Source organism: Pipistrellus kuhlii, unplaced genomic scaffold (genome assembly GCF_014108245.1).
Source record: "Pipistrellus kuhlii isolate mPipKuh1 unplaced genomic scaffold, mPipKuh1.p scaffold_m20_p_34, whole genome shotgun sequence".
Taxonomy (NCBI): domain Eukaryota; kingdom Metazoa; phylum Chordata; class Mammalia; order Chiroptera; family Vespertilionidae; genus Pipistrellus; species Pipistrellus kuhlii.
The window spans coordinates 845993-869699 of NW_023425534.1; the positions used below are offsets into that span (position 1 = coordinate 845993).

Below are 23707 nucleotides of genomic sequence, written 5' to 3' on the forward strand. Positions count from 1 at the left end.
GCAGGGCCGTCCGGCGCTGCCCGTCGCGTTGGCTCGGGGGCCGAGGCGCCGGACGGGACGCGGACATGCACACGGAGCCTTGGGGTGCACGGGCGGGGCGGCCGGGGCTGGGGGGGGTGTGTGTCTGCTCTGCGGGCGCTGGGAACCAGCACAGCCTCACGTCGGCTGCAGCTCATAAACCCCCTCCGGTTCCCAGGCACATGGTTCCCCTCCCCGCCCCCCCCGCCCCCCCCCCCCCCGTCCCCTCCGCAGAGGCCTGTGTCTGGGAGGGGCCCCGGGCCTCCCCCTGCTCTCCGGGTGCCTGCGGGCGGCTCAGACACTCCATGGCCGGCACAGCCTCCCCACCCAGCGGCCCCGGAGGACGACGGGGTGAGGAGCAGGGAGGGGCTGTCTCCTGGTGGGCGGAGGGGAGGAGCGTGGGGACAGCGTCCAGGCCTCGTGGCCAGGCGGCGGGGTGCCAGGGCCGGGGTGCCAGGCCCGGCGCAGAGGGCAGCGCGGCTCCCAGCTCCGGGGGAGGGGCCGGCGGGAAACGTGTCCTGGAACCCTCAGGTGGCTTTGTGCGGCCACCGTCCATCCCGATGGCCGGCCTGGCTGCCCGGCGCTGTCCTGAGTCTGAGCTTGTCTGGGGGCCGGGCCACCGAGAATGGCCCTGTCACAGTTGGAGAGGGGGGAAGTGCCCAGACCTAACGGGGAGGCCGGTGTGACCCCCGTGTGGGTCAGAGGCCGCTGCCTGGACACTCGCAGCACCAAACCAGTGGGTGTCCCTCCTCTCCGCCCGCTGGGCCCGGCCTGGCCCCGCTGTGGCCTCCCTGCCCCGGATCCAGGGACCTCGCCAGCACGGCTCCCGACTCCGCCCGCGTGGCGGCCGCGAGGGGAGGAGGCTCCCGAGGCCGAGGGAGCGAGCAGGCTGCGGCCACGGCACAGCTGGAAGCCGGCCGCAGGGTCCCGTGGCCCAGCCCTCCTCCGGCCGCCTGCCCGCCTCCTGCCAGGGCCACGGGCTCCCTCCGCTCGGACCCCGATCCTCGCGCCCTCCCGTGTGGCTGGATATCTGGGGACACGTCACAGCGGCCCCCTGCCAGGCGAGGGGCTCGGCTCGGCCAGGAGCGACCCTGGGGAAATCTCCGTCAGGACACAGGCTTCCTCCGGCCGCGGGGAATCAGGTCCACCGGCCTGTGAGCCGGGAGGTCAGGCTCGGTCCCGGGTCAGGGCACCTGCCCAGTGCGGGGCGTGCAGGAGGCGGCCAGTCCCTGGCTCTCTCTCATCACGGTGTTTCCCTCTCTCCCTTCCTCTCCGACATCAATAAAGCATGTATCAGAACGGTTTTTGCTGACCTCGCCCAGCCGGCCGGTGGGGCCCAGAAAGCCACGCGGGCACCGTCCCCTCCGTGTGACCAGTGTGTGAGGTTCCCTGGGGTCAGCTGGACCACAGGCCGGAGGCAGAGAGGGGCCCGGAGGGACGTGGCCTTGGCGTCCTCGGGGTGTGTCCGGGGGGAAGGAGGGGGTGGGGTGGGGTTTGGAGACATGTCCCCCCCCGGACCCCCTCCACCTCCTCAGGGAGCCGGGAGCCCGGTCCCCAGGTCTGATGGGTCCCCCAGTTTCTTCCTGAGCGTCGGAGCCCGAGCTGCAGGCGGGGTGCTGCGGAGGCCGGAGCCGCCCCTCTGCCCAGCCCCCTGGGGACGCAGCTCGGCCTGGGGACCTGGTCATTTCAGAACGTGTGGCCGTGGCCGTGTGACCGGCTCCCTCGGGCCGCCCCCATGCACCCTCACGTCCCGCTGTGTGCCCGCCCCACAGGCCACTGCAGGGAGCAGGGCGTGGGGACGCGTGTGCCTGGAGAGGCAGCCAGAGGCCGGGGGCTTTGCTCGGCACCTGCCGTGGGACAGAGCCAGGGCCCTGGGTGACGGGAGGAGAAACCCCCGAGGGCTCCCTGGAGGAGTCTGACTTCAGAAAGAACGTGCCAAGCCCCTGTGTGAGGAGGACCTGGTGACCCTGAGCCCGGGGCTTGTGCTTCGGCCACCGCACACCCGCGGCTCCGGGGCCGAGACGCCCGGGGCCGAGGTCCAGGCGGGCTGCTCCACTCAGCCTAAGGCTGGACCTCAGGCCACAGGCTGCTGGTCACACCGCCGGGGGGCGCGGCTCGCCTTCCTCCGGAGGTGTCTCCCAGGTGGAGGGTGCGGGTGCAGAGGGGGGCTCTGGGGTGGGGGGACTCTGAGCCCCGCCCCCCGCCCTCTGACCTGGCTGAGCACAATGGTTGCCTTGGTGGCACTGTCACCCAGGTGAGTGCCATCCCTGCAGAGCCTCAGCTCAGCCTGAAGGGGAGTGGCCTGCGGGTACAGGCAGGGCTCTGGGGGACGCCCCGGGCCCCCGGAACCCCGGGCCCCGGAAGCTTCCGGAGGAGGAGCCGCTGGTGTCACAAAGCGGCCCTGAGGGTTCCACCTGCCCGGGGCCGGATGAGGCGGAGGCGGAGGCAGAGGCGGAGGTAGACGTGGGGACCAGGCATGTTTAGCCCACACGTGCTGGACGTGCCGGCCGTGGTCGTGGACAATGGGTCCGGGCTCTGCAAGGCGGGCCTGTCCGGGGAGATCGGGCCCCGCCACATCGTCAGCTCCGTGGTGGGGCACCCCAAGTTCCCGGCGGCCCCGGCGGGGGCGGGGGCGGGTTCCGGCTCGAAGCAGCGCTTCGTGGGCGAGGCCGCCCTGCAGCGGAAGGAGGCGCTGAGCCTGCGCTGCCCCATCGAGCGCGGCCTGATCGTGGGCTGGGAGGACATGGAGGAGCTGTGGCGGCACCTGTTCGAGTGGGAGCTGGGCGTGCGGGCCAGCGAGAGGCCCGTGCTCATGACCGAGCCCCCGCTGAACCCCCGGGCGGCCCGGGAGCGCACGGCCGCCCTCATGTTCGAGGCCTTCCAGGTGCCCGCCTTCTACCTGTCGGACCAGGCCGTGCTGGCGCTGTACGCCTCGGCCTGCGTCACCGGGCTGGTGGTGGACGGCGGCGACGGCCTCACCCGCGCCGTGCCCGTGTTCGAGGGCTACTCGCTGCCGCACGCCGTGGGCCGGCTGCCCGTGGCCGGCCGGGACCTCACCGAGCTGCTGGCGCGGCTGCTGCGGGCAGGCGGGCGCGGCTACCCGTGTGCGCTGCGGCGGGCGCTGGTGGAGGACGTGAAGGAGAAGCTGTGCTACGTGGCGCTGGAGCCGGAGCGGGAGCTGGCGCGGCGGCTGGAGGAGGTGCAGCGGGAGTACACGCTGCCGGACGGCCAGGTGCTGCGCCTGGGCGACCAGCTCTTCCAGGCGCCCGAGGCCCTGTTCGCGCCGGCGCCGCTGGGCGTGCAGGGCCCCGGCCTGCCCGGCCTGGTCGCCGGCAGCATCGCCAAGTGCGACGCGGACATCCAGGCCGCCCTGTACGGCGAGATCGTGCTGTCGGGGGGCAGCACGCTGTTCCGGGGCCTGGACGACCGGCTGCTGCGGGAGCTGGAGCAGCGGGCCGCCCGGGGCACCCCCATCAAGATCACCGCGCCCCCCGACCGCTGGTTCTCCACCTGGATCGGCGCCTCCGTGGTCACCTCGCTGAGCAGCTTCAGGCAGATGTGGGTCACGGCCGCCGACTTCCAGGAGTTCGGGGCCTCGGTGGTCCAGAGGCGGTGCTTCTGAGGGCCCCCTCCCCCCTGTGTCCGGGCGAGCACACCCCGCGCCGTCCGCGTGGCGCTCAATAAAGGGCAGGACGGTGCAGTGGTTGGCCACGTTGGCTCGGCTCATTGCTGGCGGCACCGGCACGGTGTCTGACCGGGTGGTGGATCTCATTTCGGGGGTCTGCCCCCAACCCCCCTCCTCCTGGGATGCCCGAGGTTATGCAATGAGGCTGTGTCCACTGGTGGTCTCAGAGGAGGGGGTCTGGACCTCCTGCCAAAAGCTCGTGTCGGAAGGGCCCCACTTGCCACCTCACTCCATCCCCACTCACCCCTCATCCCCCTCCTTTATCCCCTTTATCCCCTCGTTCTCACCTTCTCCCATCCCCCCCCCCCCCACACACACACCTGAGGCGTGGCCTGAGGTCCCAGGGCCAGCTCGCGGGTGAGGCATGTGCACCCATGAGCCTCACCCGGGCCGTGGGGCGAGCACACGCCTGCTGACCTCACACGGGAGGGGCGGGGCTTCGCTCTGGGGGCCGAACACGGAGAAGGTGGGAACTGGAGCTGCACACGGAGCCAGGAACCCCCCGAGGCCCGTCCGGGCCCCGCCCCCGTTCTGACTCAGGGGCTCCCAGGTCCTCAGAAGGCACCGGAGGGCGTCCCTCAGGCCACAGGGCCCGGCGCAGAGCAGCCTGACTCTCCCGCTGCCGCAGGACACCCCTGTGGTGTCCCTGGTCTGACGCCGGCACCTGCTCCGGCGGACCTCCCTGGAGGCCCCCACGTGAGGCCCCCCAAATGTGCGTGTGGGGGTGGCCTCAGGGGCTGTGCTGGGGGACCTGCTTCCTGGAGCCTGAGGTCCCGGGGACCCGGTGAGCCGCACGGAGCCCGGTGTGGCCGGAGGGAGGCGCGGAGCAGCCGGGGGCCGGGGCGGCACAGCCAGGGGTTCGGGCAGGAGCTGGGGCAGAGACCCGCAGGCCTGGCTGGCAGCACAGCCCCTCAGGGCACGGTCGCCCGTGTGCGCCAGGTGGGGGCCCCCAGGCCGACCCCCGAGGAACATGCTCGGCGACAGGCTGGGCCCGCGGTGGCCGGTCTGGGCACCGGGCAGAGCGGGCACCTGTCCTCAGAGGAGCAGGTGTGACTGAGGCTGAAAGGGGGAGACAGGCCCCTGAGGGAGCCACAGCTGTGCGCGTGGGCTGGCGGGGTTCAGTGGCTCCCAGGGGCCTCGTCAGGTGGTTCTGGGGGGCAGTGTGTCGGGGGGGGCCAACGTGTCTCGGGGGGCAGCATGCCCGGGGTCAGGGCAGTGTGCCTGGGGGGCAGTGTGCCCGGGGGGCAGTGTGCCCGGGGGTGCAGTGTGTCTGGGGGGCAGTGTGCCCGGGGGCAGTGTGTCTGGGGGGCAGTGTGTCTGGGGGACAGTGTGCCCGGGGGGCAGTGTGTCTGGGGGGCAGTGTGTCTGGGGGGCAGTGTGTCTGGGGGACAGTGTGCCTGGGGGGCAGTGTGTCCGGGGGACAGTGTGCCCGGGGGACAGTGTGCCCGGGGGGCAGTGCGCCCGGGGGCAGTGTGTCTGGGGGGCAGTGTGTCTGGGGGGCAGTGTGTCTTGGGGGGCAGTGTGCCCGGGGGCAGTGTGTCTGGGGGGCAGTGTGTCCGGGGGGCAGTGTGTCTGGGGGGCAGTGTGTCTGGGGGGCAGTGTGTCCGGGGGGCAGTGTGTCTGGGAGTCAGTGTGCCCGGGGGGCAGTGTGCCCGGGGGCAGTGTGTCTGGGGGGCAGTGTGTCTGGGGGACAGTGTGTCTGGGGGGCAGTGTGTCTGGGAGCCAGTGTGCCCGGGGGGCAGTGTGCCCGGGGGCAGTGTGTCTGGGGGGCAGTGTGTCTGGGGGGGCAGTGTGCCCCGGGGAGCAGTGTGCCCAGGGGCAGTGTGTCTGGGGGGCAGTGTGTATGGGGGGCAGTGTGTCTCGGGGGGCAGTGTGCCCGGGGGCAGTGTATCTGGGGGACAGTGTGTCTGGGGGGCAGTGTGTCTGGGGGGGCAGTGTGCCCTGGGGAGCAGTGTGCTCAGGGGCAGTGTGCCCGGGGGGCAGTGTGCCCGGGGGCAGTGTGTCTGGGGGGCAGTGTGTCTGAGGGGCAGTGTGTCTGGGGGGGCAGTGTGTCTGGGGAACAGTGTGCCCGGGGGGCAGTGCGCCCGGGGGCAGTGTGTCTGGGGGGCAGTGTGTCCGGGGGGCAGTGTGCCCCGGGGCAGTGTGTCTGGGGGGCAGTGTGTATGGGGGGCAGTCTGTATGGGGGGGCAGTGTGCCCCGGGGAGCAGTGTGCTCAGGGGCAGTGTGCCCGGGGGGCAGTGTGCCCGGGGGCAGTGTGTCTGGGGGGCAGTGTGTCTGAGGGGCAGTGTGTCTGGGGGGGCAGTGTGTCTGGGGGGCAGTGTGCCCGGGGGCAGTGTGTCTGGGGGGCAGTGTGTATGGGGGGGCAGTGTGTCTTGGGGGGCAGTGTGTCTCGGGGGGCAGTGTGTCTGGGGGGCAGTGTGTCTGGGGGTCAGTGTGCCCGGGGGGCAGTGTGTCTGGGGGGCAGTGTGTCTGGGGGTCAGTGTGCCCGGGGGGCAGTGTGCCTGGGGACAGTGTGTCTGGGGGGCAGTGTGTCTGGGGGGCAGTGTGCCCGGGGGCAGTGTGTCTGGGGGGCAGTGTGTCTGAGGGGCAGTGTGTCTGGGGGGCAGTGTGTATGGGGGGCAGTCTGTATGGGGGGGCAGTGTGCCCCGGGGAGCAGTGTGCTCAGGGGCAGTGTGCCCGGGGGCAGTGTGCCCGGGGGCAGTGTGTCTGGGGGGCAGTGTGTCTGAGGGGCAGTGTGTCTGGGGGGGCAGTGTGTCTGGGGGGCAGTGTGCCCGGGGGCAGTGTGTCTGGGGGGCAGTGTGTATGGGGGGGCAGTGTGTCTTGGGGGGCAGTGTGTCTCGGGGGGCAGTGTGTCTGGGGGGCAGTGTGTCTCGGGGGGCAGTGTGTCTGGGGGGCAGTGTGTCTGGGGGTCAGTGTGCCCGGGGGGCAGTGTGCCTGGGGACAGTGTGTCTGGGGGGCAGTGTGTCTGGGGGGCAGTGTGCCCGGGGGCAGTGTGTCTGGGGGGCAGTGTGTCTGAGGGGCAGTGTGTCTGGGGGGGCAGTGTGCCCCGGGGAGCAGTGTGCCCAGGGGCAGTGTGTCTGGGGGGCAGTGTGTATGGGGGGGCAGTGTGTCTCGGGGGGCAGTGTGCCCGGGGGCAGTGTATTTGGGGGACAGTGTGTCTGGGGGGCAGTGTGTCTGGGGGGGCAGTGTGCCCCGGGGAGCAGTGTGCCCAGGGGCAGTGTGCCCGGGGGGCAGTGTGCCCGGGGGCAGTGTGTCTGGGGGGCAGTGTGTCTGAGGGGCAGTGTGTCTGGGGGGGCAGTGTGCCCTGGGGAGCAGTGTGCCCAGGGGCAGTGTGTCTGGGGGGCAGTGTGTATGGGGGACAGTGTGCCCGGGGGCAGTGTGCCCGGGGGCAGTGTGCCTGGGGGCAGTGTGTCGGGGGGGGGCAGTGTGTCTGGGGGGCAGTGTGTCTGGGGGGCAGTGTGTCTGGGGGACAGTGTGCCTGGGGGGGCAGTGTGCCCCGGGGAGCAGAGTGCCCAGGGGCAGTGTGTCTGGGGGGCAGTGTGTCTGGGGGGCAGTGTGCCCGGGGGGCAGTGTGTATGGGGGACAGTGTGCCCGGGGGCAGTGTGTCTGAGGGGCAGTGTGTCTGGGGGGCAGTGTGCCCGGGGGCAGTGTGTCTGTGGGGCAGTGTGTCTGGGGGGCAGTGTGTCTGAGGGGCAGTGTGTCTGGGGGGCAGTGTGCCCGGGGGCAGTGTGCCCGGGGGCAGTGTGCCTGGGGGCAGTGTGTCGGGGGGGGCAGTGTGTCTGGGGGACAGTGTGTCTGGGGGGCAGTGTGTCTGGGGGGCAGTGTGTCTGGGGGGCAGTGTGTCTGGGGGGCAGTGTGTCTGGGGGGCAGTGTGTCTGTGGGGCAGTGTGCCCGGGGGCAGTGTGTCTGAGGGGCAGTGTGTCTGGGGACAGTGTGTCTGGGGGGCTGTGTGTCTGGGGGGCAGTGTGTCTGGGGGGCAGTGTGTCTGGGGGACAGTGTGCCCGGGGACAGTGTGCCCGGGGCCGGGGCAGGCAGGAAGGAGGTGTCGCTGAGCAGGGTCCCGCCCCGGGGGGGCCCTCACTCCCTGTCCCAGGCGGCCCTGGCTGGAGCCCTCCTCGTGCTGGAGGTGACCTCACAGGCTCAGGAGCGGCCGCTCCTGCTCTGACACCAGGCTCACAGCTTCACCGAAAACTAGCCGCTGCCTCCCACGGGGACACCCGGCCACCCTCCCCGCTCCGGCGCTGCGGGCAGAGCTGTCCCGGCCCCGCAGCGGCTTCCCGGAGAAGCCCACGCCGTCCGCTGGCCGGGCCGCCGGTGACAATGCCGGGACAAAGCGGGCATTGTGGGCCGCCGCCCGGAGCGGAAACCTAAGCCGCCCGCCCGTTATCGCCCGCCGGGCCGGGATCCAGCTCCCGGAGACAATGATTCCTCCATCGTCCTCTCCGTCTCCCGCCCGCCCACCGGGCGGCGGCGGGGCGGGAGCCCCCAGGACCCCGGTCCCTCCACACCGGCAGCCGGGCCGGCCAGGCCGGGGACCAGGGTGGCGTGGCCGGGGTCATGGCCGGGGTCTGGGTGCCGCCCTCCCCCTGTGTGTTCCCTGGCCGGGCCGGGATGACGCGGGCGGATGCAATCCGAGGGCGGAGGCCTCCCGGTGGGCCGGCCGCCCGCGCTGGACGCGCTGGCCAGGTCTGGTCAGAGGTGGCCGCTCCGGGCGGAGGGCTCCATCGACCACTGCCAGCCGGCCGCGGGGTCAGAGTCCCTGAGGAGCCCCGGGAGCCGGGCCGCGGGGTCAGAGGAGCCCCCGGGAGCCGGGCCGGCGGTGGGAGGCGGGCAGGGCAGCCCGGGCCGTGCTGTCAGGCTGGCCGAGGCGTCAGCGTAAGCGGATACCTCACAGTTATGCAACCGCCCGGCGAGCTCGGCCCGGCAGCCAAAACAAGCGCCTGGGGCTCCGGGTGTGAAATCGCGGGGCCTGTGAGGGGCCGGGGAGGGGCGAGATGAGTACGTCTCCCTGGGAAGGCCCTGGGCTCGGCCGGGACGCCCGCAAGGCCAGCCTGGCCGCCCTCCCTGGGCAGAGTGGGGGCTTCCAGAGTGTCCCTTCCCCCAGCCGGACGGCCAGTCCCACCGGGGCCTGCGGGGGGCGGGGGACTCTGGCTGCCTCTGTGGGCCCCGCCGTTAGTTAGTCACTCACAGGACATCCGTGTCCCCAGCCCAGCGGTTCTGCCTTCCCACTGTCTCCCCGCCCGCCTGGGTCCCCAACTTCACGGTGTCAGGGGCCCCCTGGGGCCGGTGGGGGGGGGAGCTGCCCTCCAGCCATTCACCGGCGTCCGGGAGAGTGGTAAGGGCCACCGCGACCGAATGGAGGGCCGGGGGGAGCTTGGAGGGAGAGGGTGAGGACCGTGTGTGTGTGTGTGTGTGTGTGTGTGTGTGTGTACCGTGTGTATGTGTGTGTAAGTATATGTGTGTGTATGTGTGAGTGTGTGTAGTGTGCGTGTCTGTGTGTGTGTTAGTGTGTGTTAGTGTGTGTGAGTCTGTGTTAGCGTGTGTTAGTGTGTGATGTTGTTAGTGTGTGTGAGTGTGTGTGAGTGTGTTAGTGTGTGTGAGTCTGTGTTAGTGTGTGTGAGTGTGTGTGAGTGTGTGAGAGTCTGTGTTAGTGTGTGTTAGTGTGTGTGAGTCTGTGTTAGTGTGTGTTAGTGTGTGATGTTGTTAGTGTGTGTGAGTGTGTGTGAGTGTGTTAGTGTGTGTGAGTCTGTGTTAGTGTGTGTGAGTGTGTGTGAGTGTGTGAGAGTCTGTGTTAGTGTGTGTTAGTGTGTGAGTGTGTATGTTGGTGTGCGTGTGTGGCCCCTTCCTGGCACACGCCTCTCGGGGCCCGTGCCGCGCAGGAGGGCTCCGGGCTGGGTGCAGGGATTGGGTGGCGCAGGCGGGGGCGGGGGCGGGGGCGGGTCCTGGGGCTGAGGGTGGGGAGCCGGGCCGGAAGAGGCCTGTGGCGATGTCCGAGGGGGGAGACGCTCCTTGCTGCACCCGCACGGCAGGCACCGGGACCAGGCCCTGCCGGGCCGAGCACGTGGCCTGGCCCCAGGGTCAGCAGCGGGGCCCGGGCGGCAGGAGCCTCGGGACGGGCTGCCTGGCGATGGTGGGAGTCGGTGTCCAGAGCTCACCGCGTGTCCCCCGATCCTGCCCCGGGAGGTGGCCCGGGAGGGGGGGACGGCCGGGCGTGGAGGTGCGGACGGCCCGGGCCCCTCCTCCAGCCGGACAGGAGGACCCGCCCTGCGGCAAACACCGCGCGGCTCGCCGGCAGCCAACGGAGGGCGGGGATGCAGGGAGAGCGGGGCCCTCCGGCCCGCAGCCGGGCCGTGTCTGACATCCGGTTTGGGGACGAGAAGCCTGGGCCACGGGCCTCTTCTCAGAACCAGATGGCGGCTGGGGCCCGAGCCTCGGGGTGACTACTGCTCCTGAGCCAGGAACCGGGCGCCTCTGTCCCCCAGCCCACGAGGGTCCCCCCAGCGGGGCCCGGCTCACCGGCCCGGCCGCGGTGCGAGGGCGGCCTCCACTGCAGCTGTGCGTGTGCAGAGCGGGGCCGTGCGTGTGCGGAGCGGGGCCTCCACCTGCAGCCGCCGTCGCCTGCGGGCCTGGTGCTCCCACAGGTCACTGGGACCCCCTCCCGCAGAGGCTCCTGTGCTTCTGCCGGGATCCCGGGCGGCCCGCACGCCCTCCGCGGTCCACGCCAGGCGCCTGGCGCGGACGGCCCTCTGCCCCGGGGTCAGGGGTGCAGCCGCTCGGGCCTCGGCGGGGCTGGGCCTTGCTCGGGGGATGAAGCTGAGGGCCCCCCAAGGCCTGGTGCCTCCAGGGCTGGTCTCGGGTACAGGCCCCGTGGAGCGGAGGGACCCCTGGCTGGGCCACGTGGCCAGGTCCGGGGGCGGGTGACAGAAGCCGCCGGAAACCCCCGGAGAGGCGTGACGGGAGCCGTTGGCAGCCACGGGCACGGCGCCACGGGGGTGCCATGGGCCGGCGGGGGCGGCACAGACGCAGGCTCCGGGGCGTGCCCTCGGCAGCCTGCTGGGCGCTGCCACCACAGCAGGGGACACGGCCCTCTGCGTGGCACCCGGAGGTCCCATCCCAGCCTCTTCCTGGGGGAACCGGAGGGGGCAGGCGTGTGGGGACCCAGGTCCAGGCCGAGAGGAGGCTGCATCCCTGACCAGGCTCCCTCCTCAATGGGCTCTGCTCGGCCTGCGCATCCCAGTCGCAGCGAGAACCCCCTGCTGACCCCTCAGGAAGGTCCTTCGTCACGTCCCCCCAGGCCTCGGCCTCGGCCTCCAGCCCCCGTCCACGGTGCTGGGAGCTCCTCACGGTGTCCACGGTGTCCCCACGCGGGGGCTCAGGCCAGCCCGCCTGCCGGCACCGAGGCACCAGCCTGCTGGACGCTTACCCCCGGACCGTGTCTCAGCTCCTCGCACGGACTCTGCGGCCGGGACACGGCTCTCCCTCCTCCCGCACACGCAGGGGCCGTGGCCCAGGGCGGGGCCGGCCCGGAGGCCACCTGCGTCCCCACGAGGGAGGAGCAGCGGCTGGCCCTCAGGTCTGGGCTCCCCATCGGCTCCATGGGGGCCTGAGAGCCCCTCACTCAGACGCTGGATCAGCATGGGCCCCTCTGCCTGGGCCTCCTGGCCCCGCTGCCCAGGAGGCCTCAGCAACAGCCCCTGCCCTCCGGGACCAGGTGGACTGTGGCCCGGCCTCGGGGGTGTGAGGGGGGCAGGGGCTGTGGCCTCAGGGGTGTGAGGGGGGCAGGGGCTGTGGTCTCGGGGGTGTGAGGGGAGCAGGGGCTGTGGCCTCGGGGGTGTGAGGGGGGCAGGAGGCTGTGGCCCACCCTCGGTGCACACAGGGGAGCAGGTGGTTCAGGGAGAAGCGGGGGGAGCCCGCCTTGCAGCAGGGGGACCCTTCGATGGTCCCTGCTCCCAGCGTCCCCGGAAGGAGGCGCATGGGCTCTGAGGCTGCCCTCCTCCTCTCCACTTGGGGCGCAGTCTCCGGTGCCGGTCTGAGCCCGGTCCTGAGGGCGGTCACCGAGCCTCTGCCGCTCCCCCGCACCACGGCCTGCTCCCTGCCTGGCGGGCGGGGCTCCGTGCCGCTCAGTGCATCCTCTGCCTGCCACTGCCCTGCCCGTGGCGGCCCACTCCCCATCCCCAGACCCCAGCAGCCATGCGGGGAGGGACTCACACCGAGGAGAGCTCTGAGGGTCCCGGGGGCTAAGTGTGGGCAGTGCCACTGAGCTGGATTTGGGGCGGCTGGGGACCGGGTTGTGTAAGATGTTCACGTCGGGACAGGCTGAGCAAAGAGGATCTTGGAACTCTGTGTGCTCTTTTGCAACGTGAGGAGTGAAAGAGAAAATACATAGTTAATGTTAAATGTCTAGTCCTTAAAAGAAGCAGGAATGTAGGAGCATGTGCACCATAACCAAGAGAAAAACTAATAATTAGAAATTGACACCATGGACAGAAATACAAGAAATGAAAGGTAAGGTAAGTGATTTAAGTATAAGTGATGTTATCAAAAAGGCAGAGAAAGACATGAATGGGATAAGGAGAACCATGGAAGATATAAAAAAGACTCAAAATTAATTTCTAGAGATAAAAAAATACAGAAACTGAAATGGAATAATACAATAAATGGGATTAACAGCAGATTAGATACTGCAGACAGTTGTTGTAAAATAAATAAATAAATAAATAAATAAGCCCTAACAGGTTTGGCTCAGTGGATAGAGTGTCGGCCTGCGGACTGAAGGGTACCGGGTTTGATTCCAGTCAAGGGCATGTATCTTGGTTGTGGGCACATCCCCAGGTGGGGGTATGCAGGAGGCAGCTGATGGATATTTCTCTCATCAATGTTTCTAACTCTCTATCCCTCTCGCTTCCTCTCTGTAAAAAATCAATAAAATATATTTTAAAAATAAAATAAAATGTTTTTTTAAAAATAAATGAGACCCTTTAAGAGAATAGAATTATCTGAAATTATATGTAGAGAAACAATGAATAGAACAACAATGACCAGTGGGAAACAGCCTGACACACGTGCCCATGGAGTCCCTGGTGGGGAGGAAGGAGAGGAAGGACAGGAAGTGCCTGAAGACACAGGGGCTGAGAATATCCAGGACTTTACTGGAGAAAACTCTCTAAACTCATGGAGTCCAGGTACCAATGAACTGCAAGCAGAGAAAAACACCAAAGTCTATCATAATCCAACTGCTGGGATGATAGGACATCTTCTAAGAATCGAAGGCAAGTGATCAAAGATAAGTATATAAACGTGTCATCAGCAACTGCACATGGCAGGAGACAACAGAGAGACTCCTCAAAAGCACCGAAGGAAGAAAACTGTCAACCCATCATTCTATACCCAGCAGACATGCCTTCCAAAAGAAGGCAAAACAAACAAGTTTTCAGTCAAAAGAAGAGCTGAGCAAATCGATGGTCCCAAGACCAACTCTGCCATAACTATCCAATAACGTTCTTCACACGGAACGGCAACGAGACGAGATGGGAATAAATAAATCACAAAAGAAAGGAGAAAATATTTTGAACGGAATAAGAACGAAAACACAATATTTAGAAACTTGTGGGATGCAGTTACGCAGTGCTCGGAGGAAAACCTGTCCCTTTAAATTCTTACATTAGACGAGAAATGCCAGATTAATCATCTGTTCTCCCTTCTGAAGGAGCTACAAAATGAGCAAAACATTAAGGTAAGCAGAAGGAAGTAATAAATAGGAGAGCAGACATGAAATAAAATAGAAGACAAAAATAGAGAAAGATCAATGAAACCAAAATCTGTTCCGGAAAAGGTTTATTGGCAAACCTCTAGCCAAAGCGACAAAGAAGGAAAGAGAGAAGAGTCAACGGCCGATGTCTGAGAGGAAAGGGGTTAACAACCCAGGAATTCCCTCTGTGGAAACCGACACGCTGGTGAAGACCAATGGTGCCAACTCAGTGCCCAACCGGGTCCCGCATTTGGGGTGCAACGAGAAGGACACGTCATCCAGGGCGGAACAGCTCAGCGGTGACACAGAGCCCGAGGGGAGCTGGCTGGTATGAACAGAAGTCCCCACCCTGGTCCCTGATTGGTCGATCTTCAAATCCGCACAATTCCATTGGTCCAAAAGGCATCCGATGAGTAGAATGCAGCCATTGGGTTGGTCAGAGCCGTGCGGTCTGATTGGCTGAGATAGGATTCCCCGCCCTCCCCTATAAGGGCTGGCTCCACAGGCAGGTGCAGCTTGTTCCCCTGAGGGCAGCTATGGGAGAGGCCCCACGTGGATGTGGCCGTGGGGAGAGGTCCCATGGACGTGGCTGTGGAAGAGGCTCCGCGTGGATGTGGCTGGACGTGGCTGTGGGGAGAGGCCCCGCGTGGACGTGGACATGGCTGTGAGAGAAGCACCGCGTGGACGTGGCTGTGAGAGAGGCCCCGCGTGGACGTGGACATGGCTGTGGGGAGAGGCCCCGCGTGGACGTGGACGTGGCTGTGAGAGAGGCCCCACATGGACGTGGCTGTGGAAGAGGCTCCGCGTGGATGTGGCTGGACGTGGCCGTGGCCGTGGGAGAGGCCCCGCGTGGACGTGGACGTGGCTGTGAGAGAGGCCCCACGTGGATGTGGCCGTGGGGAGAGGTCTCATGGACGTGGCTGTGGAAGAGGCTCCGCGTGGACGTGGACGTGGACGTGGAGAGAGGCCCCGGGTGGACGTGGCTGTGGGGAGGGGCCCCGCATGGACGTGGACATGGACGTGGCTGTGGGAGAGGCCCCGCGTGGACGTGGCTGCTGTGGGCGCTCGGGTCGTTCTGTTCTGTTTCATCTTCATTTGAGCTCCGTTAGCCCCAGAAGCCCTTCCTATGGGGTGTCCTCTGCCTCGGCCCCTCTGGTTCTTTTTAAAAAAATGTATATTTTATTGATTTTTCACAGAGAGGAAGAGAGAGGGATAGAGAGCTAGAAACATCGATGAGAGGGAAACATCGACCAGCTGCCTCTTGCACACCCCCTACTGGGGATGTGCCCGAAACCAATGTACATGCCCCTGACTGGAATCGAACCCGGGACCTTTCAGTCCGCAGACCGACGCTCTATCACTGAGCCAAACTCGCTTCGGCGGTCCCTCTGGTTCTAATGAGGATGTGGAGACATGGGGACCTGATGTCGCTGAAACAGTTGTGAGAAGGAAGGCGGCTGGAGGGGCACCCCGTGTCTGAGCGCACGGTGGAGCCGGCGTCACCGGAGTGGGGGAGCTGGCGGAGGCCGGACCCTCACGCCGATGGAGCAGCATCCACGCACAGACCACGCGTGGGGTCGATCCGTGTCAGGCACGGTGGCCGGGCAGCTCGGGGGGATGCCAGACTTTCCAGAAGATGATGCTGGAAGAATTGGACACTCAAATGCAAGATTAAAAAAAAGAAAAAAAGAATGTTGACCCCCGTCTCACACCGTACAAAAGACAACTCCAAATGGATCTTCAATCCGAATATCAGAATGAAAACTGTGCCGAAACCGGTTTGGCTCAGTGGATAGAGCGTCGGCCTGTGGACTGAAGGGTCCCAGGTTCGATTCAGGTCAAGGGCATGGACCTTGGTTGCGGGCACATCCCCAGTGGGAGGTGGGCAAGAGGCAGCTGACCGATGGTTCTCTCTCATCGATGTTTCTAGCTCTCTATCCCTCTCCCTTCCTCTCTGTAAAAATTCAATAAAATACATATATTTCTTAAAAAGAATGAAAAGTGTACAGGTGAGATGCCGCAGTAGAAAATCTGGGTGGCTCTGGGCCAGGCAGTTTTCCCACCGGACAGATGCAGAAGCACAGCGTCCATACCGGAAAGGCGAGGCTGAAATAAAGGCGTGCTCCTCAGAGACACGTGGGAACACTACCGGGAGCCCCGGGGAGACCCTCTCCCGCCGCAGACCGGGGAGCGGGCGCCGGCTGTGCGGTCTGGGGACAGGAGCCCGTCTCCCTCCCCAGGCCCCGGGCACGGCGGCTGCCCTGGCACCGAAGGTAGGTGCCCTGGCCGGCGTGGCGAGTGCCTGATGTCGCCCCATTTACTGGTGCAGCCAATCCCCACCTCTCAGGCGTCTGAGCTGCTCACCAGACCTGCTGGCTGGCCGGAGGGTCCTCGTGGGCAGGGCCGAACCCCCCATCCCTCCAAACCCCCCCTGCCCCCCCGGCTGCACTCACCCAGGGGGCAGGCTCCCCAGAGTCATCCAAAGGGGACCATGAACCCCGGTTCCCTCCACCCCTGGACGTCTGCCAGGCGGGGACCCCCCACGGCCCAGTGTCCTCCTGGCCGCCCCCCGCTGGCCGGGCGCTGGCCCTGGGAATCCCCCTCGGAGGCGGCGGGCGGCGTGGCTGTCCTGGCAGAACTCGCCGAATACATAGCGTCCTCTCTCTGAGGGAGTTTACAGCCCCCCTCACCCACACGCCAGGCCGTTTTCACAACATAAAACGGCAGAACGCATAATTACTCCAAGGTGTCCTTCACCCCCAAGCCACCTGAGGCTCGAAGCTTAGGGGTTTTTAAAAATATATATATTTAAAGCAAATATTATTGCAAATGACTACTCTGTAATTTGGATTAATTGCTTTGGTTTCTCCTGGAAATAAAATCTTTAAGGCAGGCCCATAAAATCCCTGGAGCGGTTCCCGCCGCGGCCGATCTGACGCGGAGCCCGGGGCTGCCTGGCGGGGGCCGCGGGGGCAGAGTCCCCGAGGGGCCAGAGGCCTGGGAAGAGGCAGCACCCCCACCAGGGGCCTGGTCACACCCGGCTGGGGGATGCCCTGTGGGCCCCAGGCCTGGGCTCAGGACGCCAGCAGGAGGGCCCGAGAGGACCCCGGCCGGGTTCACCGCCGTGCCCTCTGATGGCCGCGGGCAGAGCGCCTCAGACCCTCTGGCTCCATGTCCGGGACCCGCCTCTGGGAGGACAGGCTGGTGGGGGCTGCAGAGAGCCGGGCGCAGGCCATGGCCAAGGTCAGAGGTGGCGTGTGGCTGCGGGTATGCGGTGGGGGGGGGGGGCGCGTGCAGAAAGGCAGACATAGGAACAAACCCCACACTCTGGCGCCGCCCTGGAGGCTGCCTGGGCACCTGGGACTGGACGCCCAGCCAGAGCCTGCCTGGGGAGGGGAGGGGTTTCCATCTGGGGGAGTGAGTGGGCCAGGTAGGATGCTTCAGGGGGCATTACAGGAAGGTGAGGGGGGCCTGGCTGCCCAGCTGTCACCTGGGACCCGGGACAAGTGTCCGCAGAACGGGCATGTGACTCCCATTGGCCGGGTCCTGCAAGCCCGTTGGCTCATCTGTTCTGAGCTGAGCAGCAGCCCTGAGGGCTGGACCTGCTTTCCTGTCCTGGGCCCTGCCCCCGGCCACCAGGCCAGGGAGTGACGGGTGGGCGGGGCTTTCACAGGGGCAGATGGGAGGGGCTTGCAGGGGGGAGGGGACAGGAGAGTGAGGCAAGGGGAGCGGTGCCTCACAGGGCCGAGTCCCACCTGGATGCACAGTGGACGTGCCACTGCCAGCAGCTGGGCGGGGAGCGGGAGGCTGGGGCCCGGATGGCTGTGGCCAAAGCGCTCTGTGACCCGGGACAGATCCCCCTCCCCCCAGCGGGTCCTTTCCCCAGGTCGTTCTGTTTCATCATTAAACTCGGTTTCCTCACATCATTGGGTGGGACATCCATCAATCATCCGTCCTCCGTTCATCCACCCGTCATCCACCCACCTGCTATCTATCCACCCATCATCTATCCATCCATCAATTATCTATCCTTCCATTCATCTATCCATCTACCTATCAATCCTCCATCCATCTCCCGTCCATCCATTTGCCCATCCATCTACTCACTCATCCATACACCCACTCATCCTCGGTGCATGGGCCCACAGCCAAGGATGACCAGAGGCTGGACAGGAGGCGGCGGGGATGGGACAGGCCCAGCGGAGCCCCTGGAGCACGTCCAGCCTCCTTCCCCTCAGCTGCCAAAGCAGAAACGCCGGAGGAGCAGAGGGCAGAGAAGCACCAAGAAAAGGCCCAGGGATGTTCCCCAGAGCGGGGACACCAGCTTCCCATGGAGCGGCTCTGCCGTGGGGTGCCGTGGGGTGCCAGCGGACACGCTTCAGGCACGTCGCTGTGAAACCGGGAACCTGGGACAAGCCGATGACTCCACAGGCTCCTCGGTGACCATGCAGGTTGCACTGAGCTGGGGCGATGGGCTCGCCGAGGCTGCTCACCAGCCACCCGAGAGCCAAAGGCCGGGTGGGGGATGGAAATCCTTGCCAATAGGGAGTTGCGTACCCAGCCAAGCTATCCGCCTGCCAGGGGCAACGGTATTTTCAGACAGCCCGGGCTCTGCAGAGCCTGCCTCCCCACCGATTGGAAGTTACTAGAGGCCCTTGCCGGCTTGGCTCAGCAGATAGAGCATCAGCCTTCGGACTGAAAGGTCCCGGGTTCGATTCCTGCCAAGGAAGGGCGCATGCCTGTTTTGAGGCCTGATCCCCAGTAGGTAGGCAGGAGGCATCCGATCAATCATTCCCTCTCATCATTGACGTTTCTATCTCTCCCCCCTCCTCTCTGAAGTCAATAAAGAAATATATGTATATTTTTAAAAAGAAGTTACTACAGGCTGTGCTCCATATGAAAATGCAGCCTGGCCAGCCTGGCTCAGTGGACAGAGCGTGGGCCTGTGGACGAAGGGTCCTGGGTTCAGTTTCAGTCAAGGGCACGGACCTTGCTTGCAGGCGTGATCCCGGGCGCTGGCCAGGGCATGGGTGGGACGTAACTGAGCAATGTGTCCCTCTCTTATCCATGTGTCTCTCTCTGTCCCCCCCTCCTTCCTCTCTCTCTAAAAATCAACGGGAAAATGTCCTCGAGGAGGAGTAACCACAACCACCACGAAACAATGAAAGACGATGGAGCCATGAGCCAGGAAAGCGCGGCTCCGGGAGCCGGGACCACAGCTGCTCCCAGAGGGACAGCGGAGACGCAGGGAGGAGCCATCGCTGCCGTCCGTCCCCCGGCCTCCATGGGGCGGCCTGGCTCAGACTGACCCTCCCCGGCTCGTCCCGACCTGTAGCTGTGGCTCCTGCCCCCCGCCCCGCGCCCCCGTGTGCGTGTCCCGCGGCTGCCGTGTGACATATAACGGCACGGAGGCCGTTTAAAAGGGTCTCCCCGGGGTCAGGAGACACTGAGGTTTCAGGGGGGCTGGTCGCCTTTCTGGAGGGTCTAGCCCGGTGGTCGGCAAACTCATCAGTCCACAGAGCCAAACACCAACAGCACAGCAATTGACATTTCTTTGGAGAGCCAAATCTTTTAAACGTAAACTTCTTCTAACGCCACTTCTTCAACACAAGAAGAAGTGGTCTTTTGTGGCCCAAGCCGTGGTCTTTTGTGGAAGAGCCACACTCCAGGGCCAAAGAGCCGCGTGTGGCTCGCGAGCCGCAGTTTGCCGACCATGGGGCTAGAACCCTTGTCCTTGCTCTTCCTGCCTCTAGAAGCTGCGCATCCCCGGAGCCCTGGCCCCTTCACGTCAGAGCCAGCGGCCGTGGGCTCCCTTAGCCTCTGCCCGCACCCTCAGGCCCCTGTGAGGAGTGAGTGCCTTGTCACCCAGGGACACCCCTGGCTGCGGGCGCTGGGCACCCAGCCCGTCCCATCTCCCTGCACTGCCCCTGCGGCCCCCTCTGCTCTCCTCCACCCTCTGCCCAGGCACCGGCCTCTCCCTCAGGGCGGCCACGGCTGTGCCCGCTGCCTGAGCGCTGTGCTGTGTGCCCAGGGCTCCTCTCTCCTCCTCCTGCCTCTGCTCAATGCCCCACCTCAGAGGACTCTCCCTGGGCCTCCCTGTGGCAAAGTGGGCCCTCCTCCCCCCTCTCCACGGCTCCTCCCCGGCTCCTCCCCTGACTCCTCCTCCAGCTCCTCCCCAGCCTCTCCCCTGGCTCCTCCCCATGACTCCTCCCCTCCTGTGTCTCCCGAGCACTAACCACCTTCCAGTGTCTGTGCGGGTTCTCCTGCATCTTACTCAGCTGCTTCCCGCCCATCTCACTGTCCCCCTGAGCCGTGAGGAGGGCGCAGGCCGGCTGCACCCTGGGCCCGTGGCCACGCCGGCACCTCGTAGGTGTGCAGTGACTGTGTGCGGCTTGGATGAAGGCCTGGCCCCCCTGAGATCAGCCCTGCTTCCCGCGGGCTCCCAGCCCGGTCTCCCGGCAATGCCCGGGGCAGAGCCGGGCTGTGGTCTGTCCTGCCCCACGGCTCCCCGACACCCGCCCCACTGCTGGGACGCCACTGCCCTTCCTTCCGTGCCGCCCCTAGCCTGCCTGTCCCCGGGCCTGTCCCGGGCCTGTTCCGGCCGCATCACGTGGACAGCATCCACCGTCGCCCCGAGCAGTGACTCCCACCGTCCCGGCCCTGGCCCATGCCAGTCTCCCCGATATGCTGTCTCCAAGGACTTCCCGCCTGGACACTCCCTACGAATGCACCGTCCGCGTGTGCCCTCTCTTGCTGAGCAGCAGGTTCGAGGCTCCTTCCCACCGTGGCTGCCTCAGCGCGTCCGCCGGGACGGCCCGGGCTCCTGTGCGGCCCCCACAGACCCTGTCCCAGCCCCGCCGGAGCGGCTCCCCGGCTCCTCATTCGCTTCCATGGGGGTCTCTGTGGTGAGACGCACTGTGGGCTCTGGGGCCGCAGGGACCAGCCACGCCTGCAGGGGCCTCGCAAATTCTCCGGGCGGCGTGCACAGTATCTGGCCGCCCCCGCCCAGTGCAAAGCACAGGCTGTAGCAGCGGCCGTGGACTTGAACCCTTCTTCCTCCCTCCCCTCCCCCCGCGCCCCCGTGGGTTCTGCTGGCTGAGCTGAGCCAGGGACAGGCCCATCCACCATCCTGGGCTGAGCAGAGAAGGCGGCCTGGATGCCAGGGCGGCTTTTCTTATTCTGCAAAAAGCACACGCACACACACACACACACACGTGCTCGCACATACACATGCACACGCACACACGTGCTCGCACATGCACACACACACACACGTGCTCGCACATGCACATGCACACACACACACACCCCCACATGCACACACCAGGAGGGCCTCGGCGCGCAGCCCCGATGGGAAGGCAGACTTTGAGCATGACCTCACCGGGGAACATAAATCTTGGCGTGTGATTTATTTACGTTAGGAATCCACACACGACGCGTCCTCAATGGCTTTGTTTAAGCGAGAGCTCTCCTTTCGAGTGGCCGGCGGGCGGGTAAACAGGTCCAGCTGTACAAATGGACGGCGGGGGTGAAGCCAAGGTGATTATTACACAGAAAAGCCGGGGGGGGGGGGCGAGTCCTCGGGTGAGAACCAGGCTCTGCCGGGCGGTGCCGCACAGCCGCCGCCTGCCGAGGGCAGAGGCCCGCATCTGCTGGACCCGGCGTTTCTCTCCTGTGGGAACGGCCGGTCCCCGGAGGGCCAGGCTGGGCACCCCTCATGGCTCGCGCCCTTTGTAAGCGACACCGCTCCTGACGGGAAGACGTGACAGGAAGCCCAGGTGCCGAGCCTGACGGGCGTGGCCTCTGAGCCCACCTGGGCCTGCAGAGCAGGTCTGCTGCCCACGGGCTTGCACGGGGCTTGGTCAGGCAGGGTCCCCATGCCCATACCCGTGGCCCACCTCCCCTCTGAGCCTCAGGGTCCCACTGGGAAGGGGCAGACGGCCGCAGGAGCTCCTGGCACAGGGGACTGGCACTGCCCAGCTAGATCACTGCAGCCGGGACCCCATGGATAGAGTCTCCGGATGGGCACATGCCAACTATCCCGGCCCTCCTCCCCGGAGGCCTGCAGGCAGCCGGCGCCCTCCTCCTGGAGCACCGTCCTCCTGCAGCACCGTCCTCCTGCAGCACCGTCCTCCTGCAGCACCCTGTGTGTGCTGAGCGCCTGGAGGCCTGCTCGCGGCTTGGTCCCCTCCGTGGACCAGTGCCGGCGGCGGGAGGCAGGCAGCCCTTGGCGGCTGGTGCTGGTGCCGGTGCAGGTGCAGGGGTCACTCAGCACAGGTGGCTGCCTCCACTCCATCCTTCATGGCGCCCGTGGCCTTCGCTGGGCTGCACCAGGCTGTGGGTGAGGACCACTCCCTTCCTGCCCAGCGGAGCTCCCTGCAGGCTCCGGGCCGCGGGCACTGGGCCTTCCCAGGAGCCAGGCCTGCGGAGCCCCGGGCGGCCCCACGGGGACCTCAGTTCCAGCGGCCGGTGAACCCGCAGTGAAGGCGCGGAGGAGGGAGGAAGGGACGAGTGACACCTGCCTGGGCTCCAGGGGTCAGGCGGGCTGTGACAAGCCTGGGTGGCAGGTGCCAGCAGACCAGCGCCCTAAGGCAGCCCCCACTCTGACCGGGGAGACTGGGCCAGGCCAAGGTCAAGGGGGGGAGGCTGACCCTGGAAGGCCCTGAAGCCCCGCCCAGTGCTGTCCCTGCCACACTCCCCCTGCACCCAGACCTCCGGCCTTCCCGCCCTCACCCCCCCTCGGAGCCTCTGGGGGTCCCTGGTTCTGGGAGAGCAGGGGTCAGAGGGCACAGGGGCCCTGCCACCAGCAGTCTGTGCTCCCATGACCCGCCCAGCTCCCAGGAAGCTCCAGGGCCGCACACACATGCGTCGATCCCCACAATCACTCCCCCACCTGCTTGTCTGCCCTCACACCCAGAATGAGGGCTCCCAGGTTCCAGAGGGAGGGAGGGGGGAGAGGCTGGCTCTACGCTGAAGCTCCTCTTGTTTCCTCCCAACCCCCCCCAACCCCTACCCAGCCCCAGCTGCCCACTTCCTGAGAAGGCCCATGCCCTGTCCCAGCCCCTCCACTGCCCCCTCCCCACCCTGCCTCTGGCCTCAGGGCACCGCTGAGGTGTGGGGGGCTGAGGTGTGGGGGCTCCCCCGGGAACAGAGCGGCATCCTGCCATTCCCAGGAGCGAGGGGCTGCGGGGTTGGGCCCTGCCCTTGTCACCAGCACTGTCCACGTTGTCCTCAAGACCTCTGACCCGCCTGGGCTGCAGGGGCTGGAGGGGCAGTGTGTCCGGCCTCTGGGCAGAGGTTCCTTTATTTGGGCTCAGGTCTGGGATGCACCCTCCCCCTTCCCCCCTCCAGGTGGCAAACCTGAGGCCTGAGCCAGCTGCCTGGTCCTGGGCGCCCAGCTTCTGCAGGAACCCAGGCCCAGGCCCTGGAGGACACGCCCACCTCAGGGTCACTCAGCAGGGGGGGGCACTTCCCCACAGGAGGTCCTGGCCCCCCTTTCCTGGCCACCCCAGCATCGCCCACAACAGATGATGATTGATTAGCAAGCAAATCCTGGGAGGGAGGGGGTGTTCTTGCAGTCTCCGGCCCCCTCTGCCCCCTCCCTTTACCCTCTCTGTCCTGCCAGGAAGCAGAGGGCAGCCTGGGAGGTTTGCTCCATCCCTCTGCTGCCCGCCCCCCTGCTCCAGCCCCGCCCCAACACCAGCGGGAGAGCTTACAGGGCCAAATAGCCCAGGCTTCTGAGGTCATGCCCTGGGGTCCCCCAGACTCGCTGGAACACCCAGGCCCAAAGCCAGGAACATCCATGTATCCATGCCCCATGTCCCCGGCCCCAGGGCAGGCGCGTGGGGAGCGGGAGGGAGAGGGTGCGTTCTCTCCTAGGAGCTGGGCTGGGACCAGGGCCTCTGTCCTGCCCCCCCCCCAGCATCCGCCCACCGTGCCGATGGGGCGCCGGTGGCCACCTCGTGGGAGCATCGTGTCTGACCTCCCTGCATCCCCGGGGACCTGAGAGGAGCAGGGCCAGCTGACCCCGTCCAGGGCGGAGCGCTCGCCCTCCCCCGGCTCAGAGGACAGGGCTGGGCAGAGTCCCTGAGAGCAGCCTGCACCCCGCTCAAGCTCAGCCCCAGAGGGTGGGCTGCGCGGCGGTTTCCACCACCAGTCCTCCTCCAGCCTCGCTCACAGGGACCTGGCCCCATTCCACAGATGAGGAGACTGAGGCTTGGGGGAGAACCTGCTGCAGCTCCCTCCCGCCAGGGCCG

General features: G+C 66.5%; 1 protein-coding gene across 1 annotated transcript; it reads left to right on the top strand.

Annotated features, from left to right (window-relative positions):
- Positions 1 to 2367: 2367 nt before the first annotated feature.
- On the top strand, positions 2368 to 3654 carry ACTRT2 (actin related protein T2). Its single transcript, XM_036460816.2, has one exon. It carries the CDS (start codon positions 2495 to 2497, stop codon positions 3638 to 3640), a length of 1146 nt encoding a protein of 381 aa, XP_036316709.1. The 5' UTR covers positions 2368 to 2494; the 3' UTR covers positions 3641 to 3654.
- Positions 3655 to 23707: the final 20053 nt, after the last annotated feature.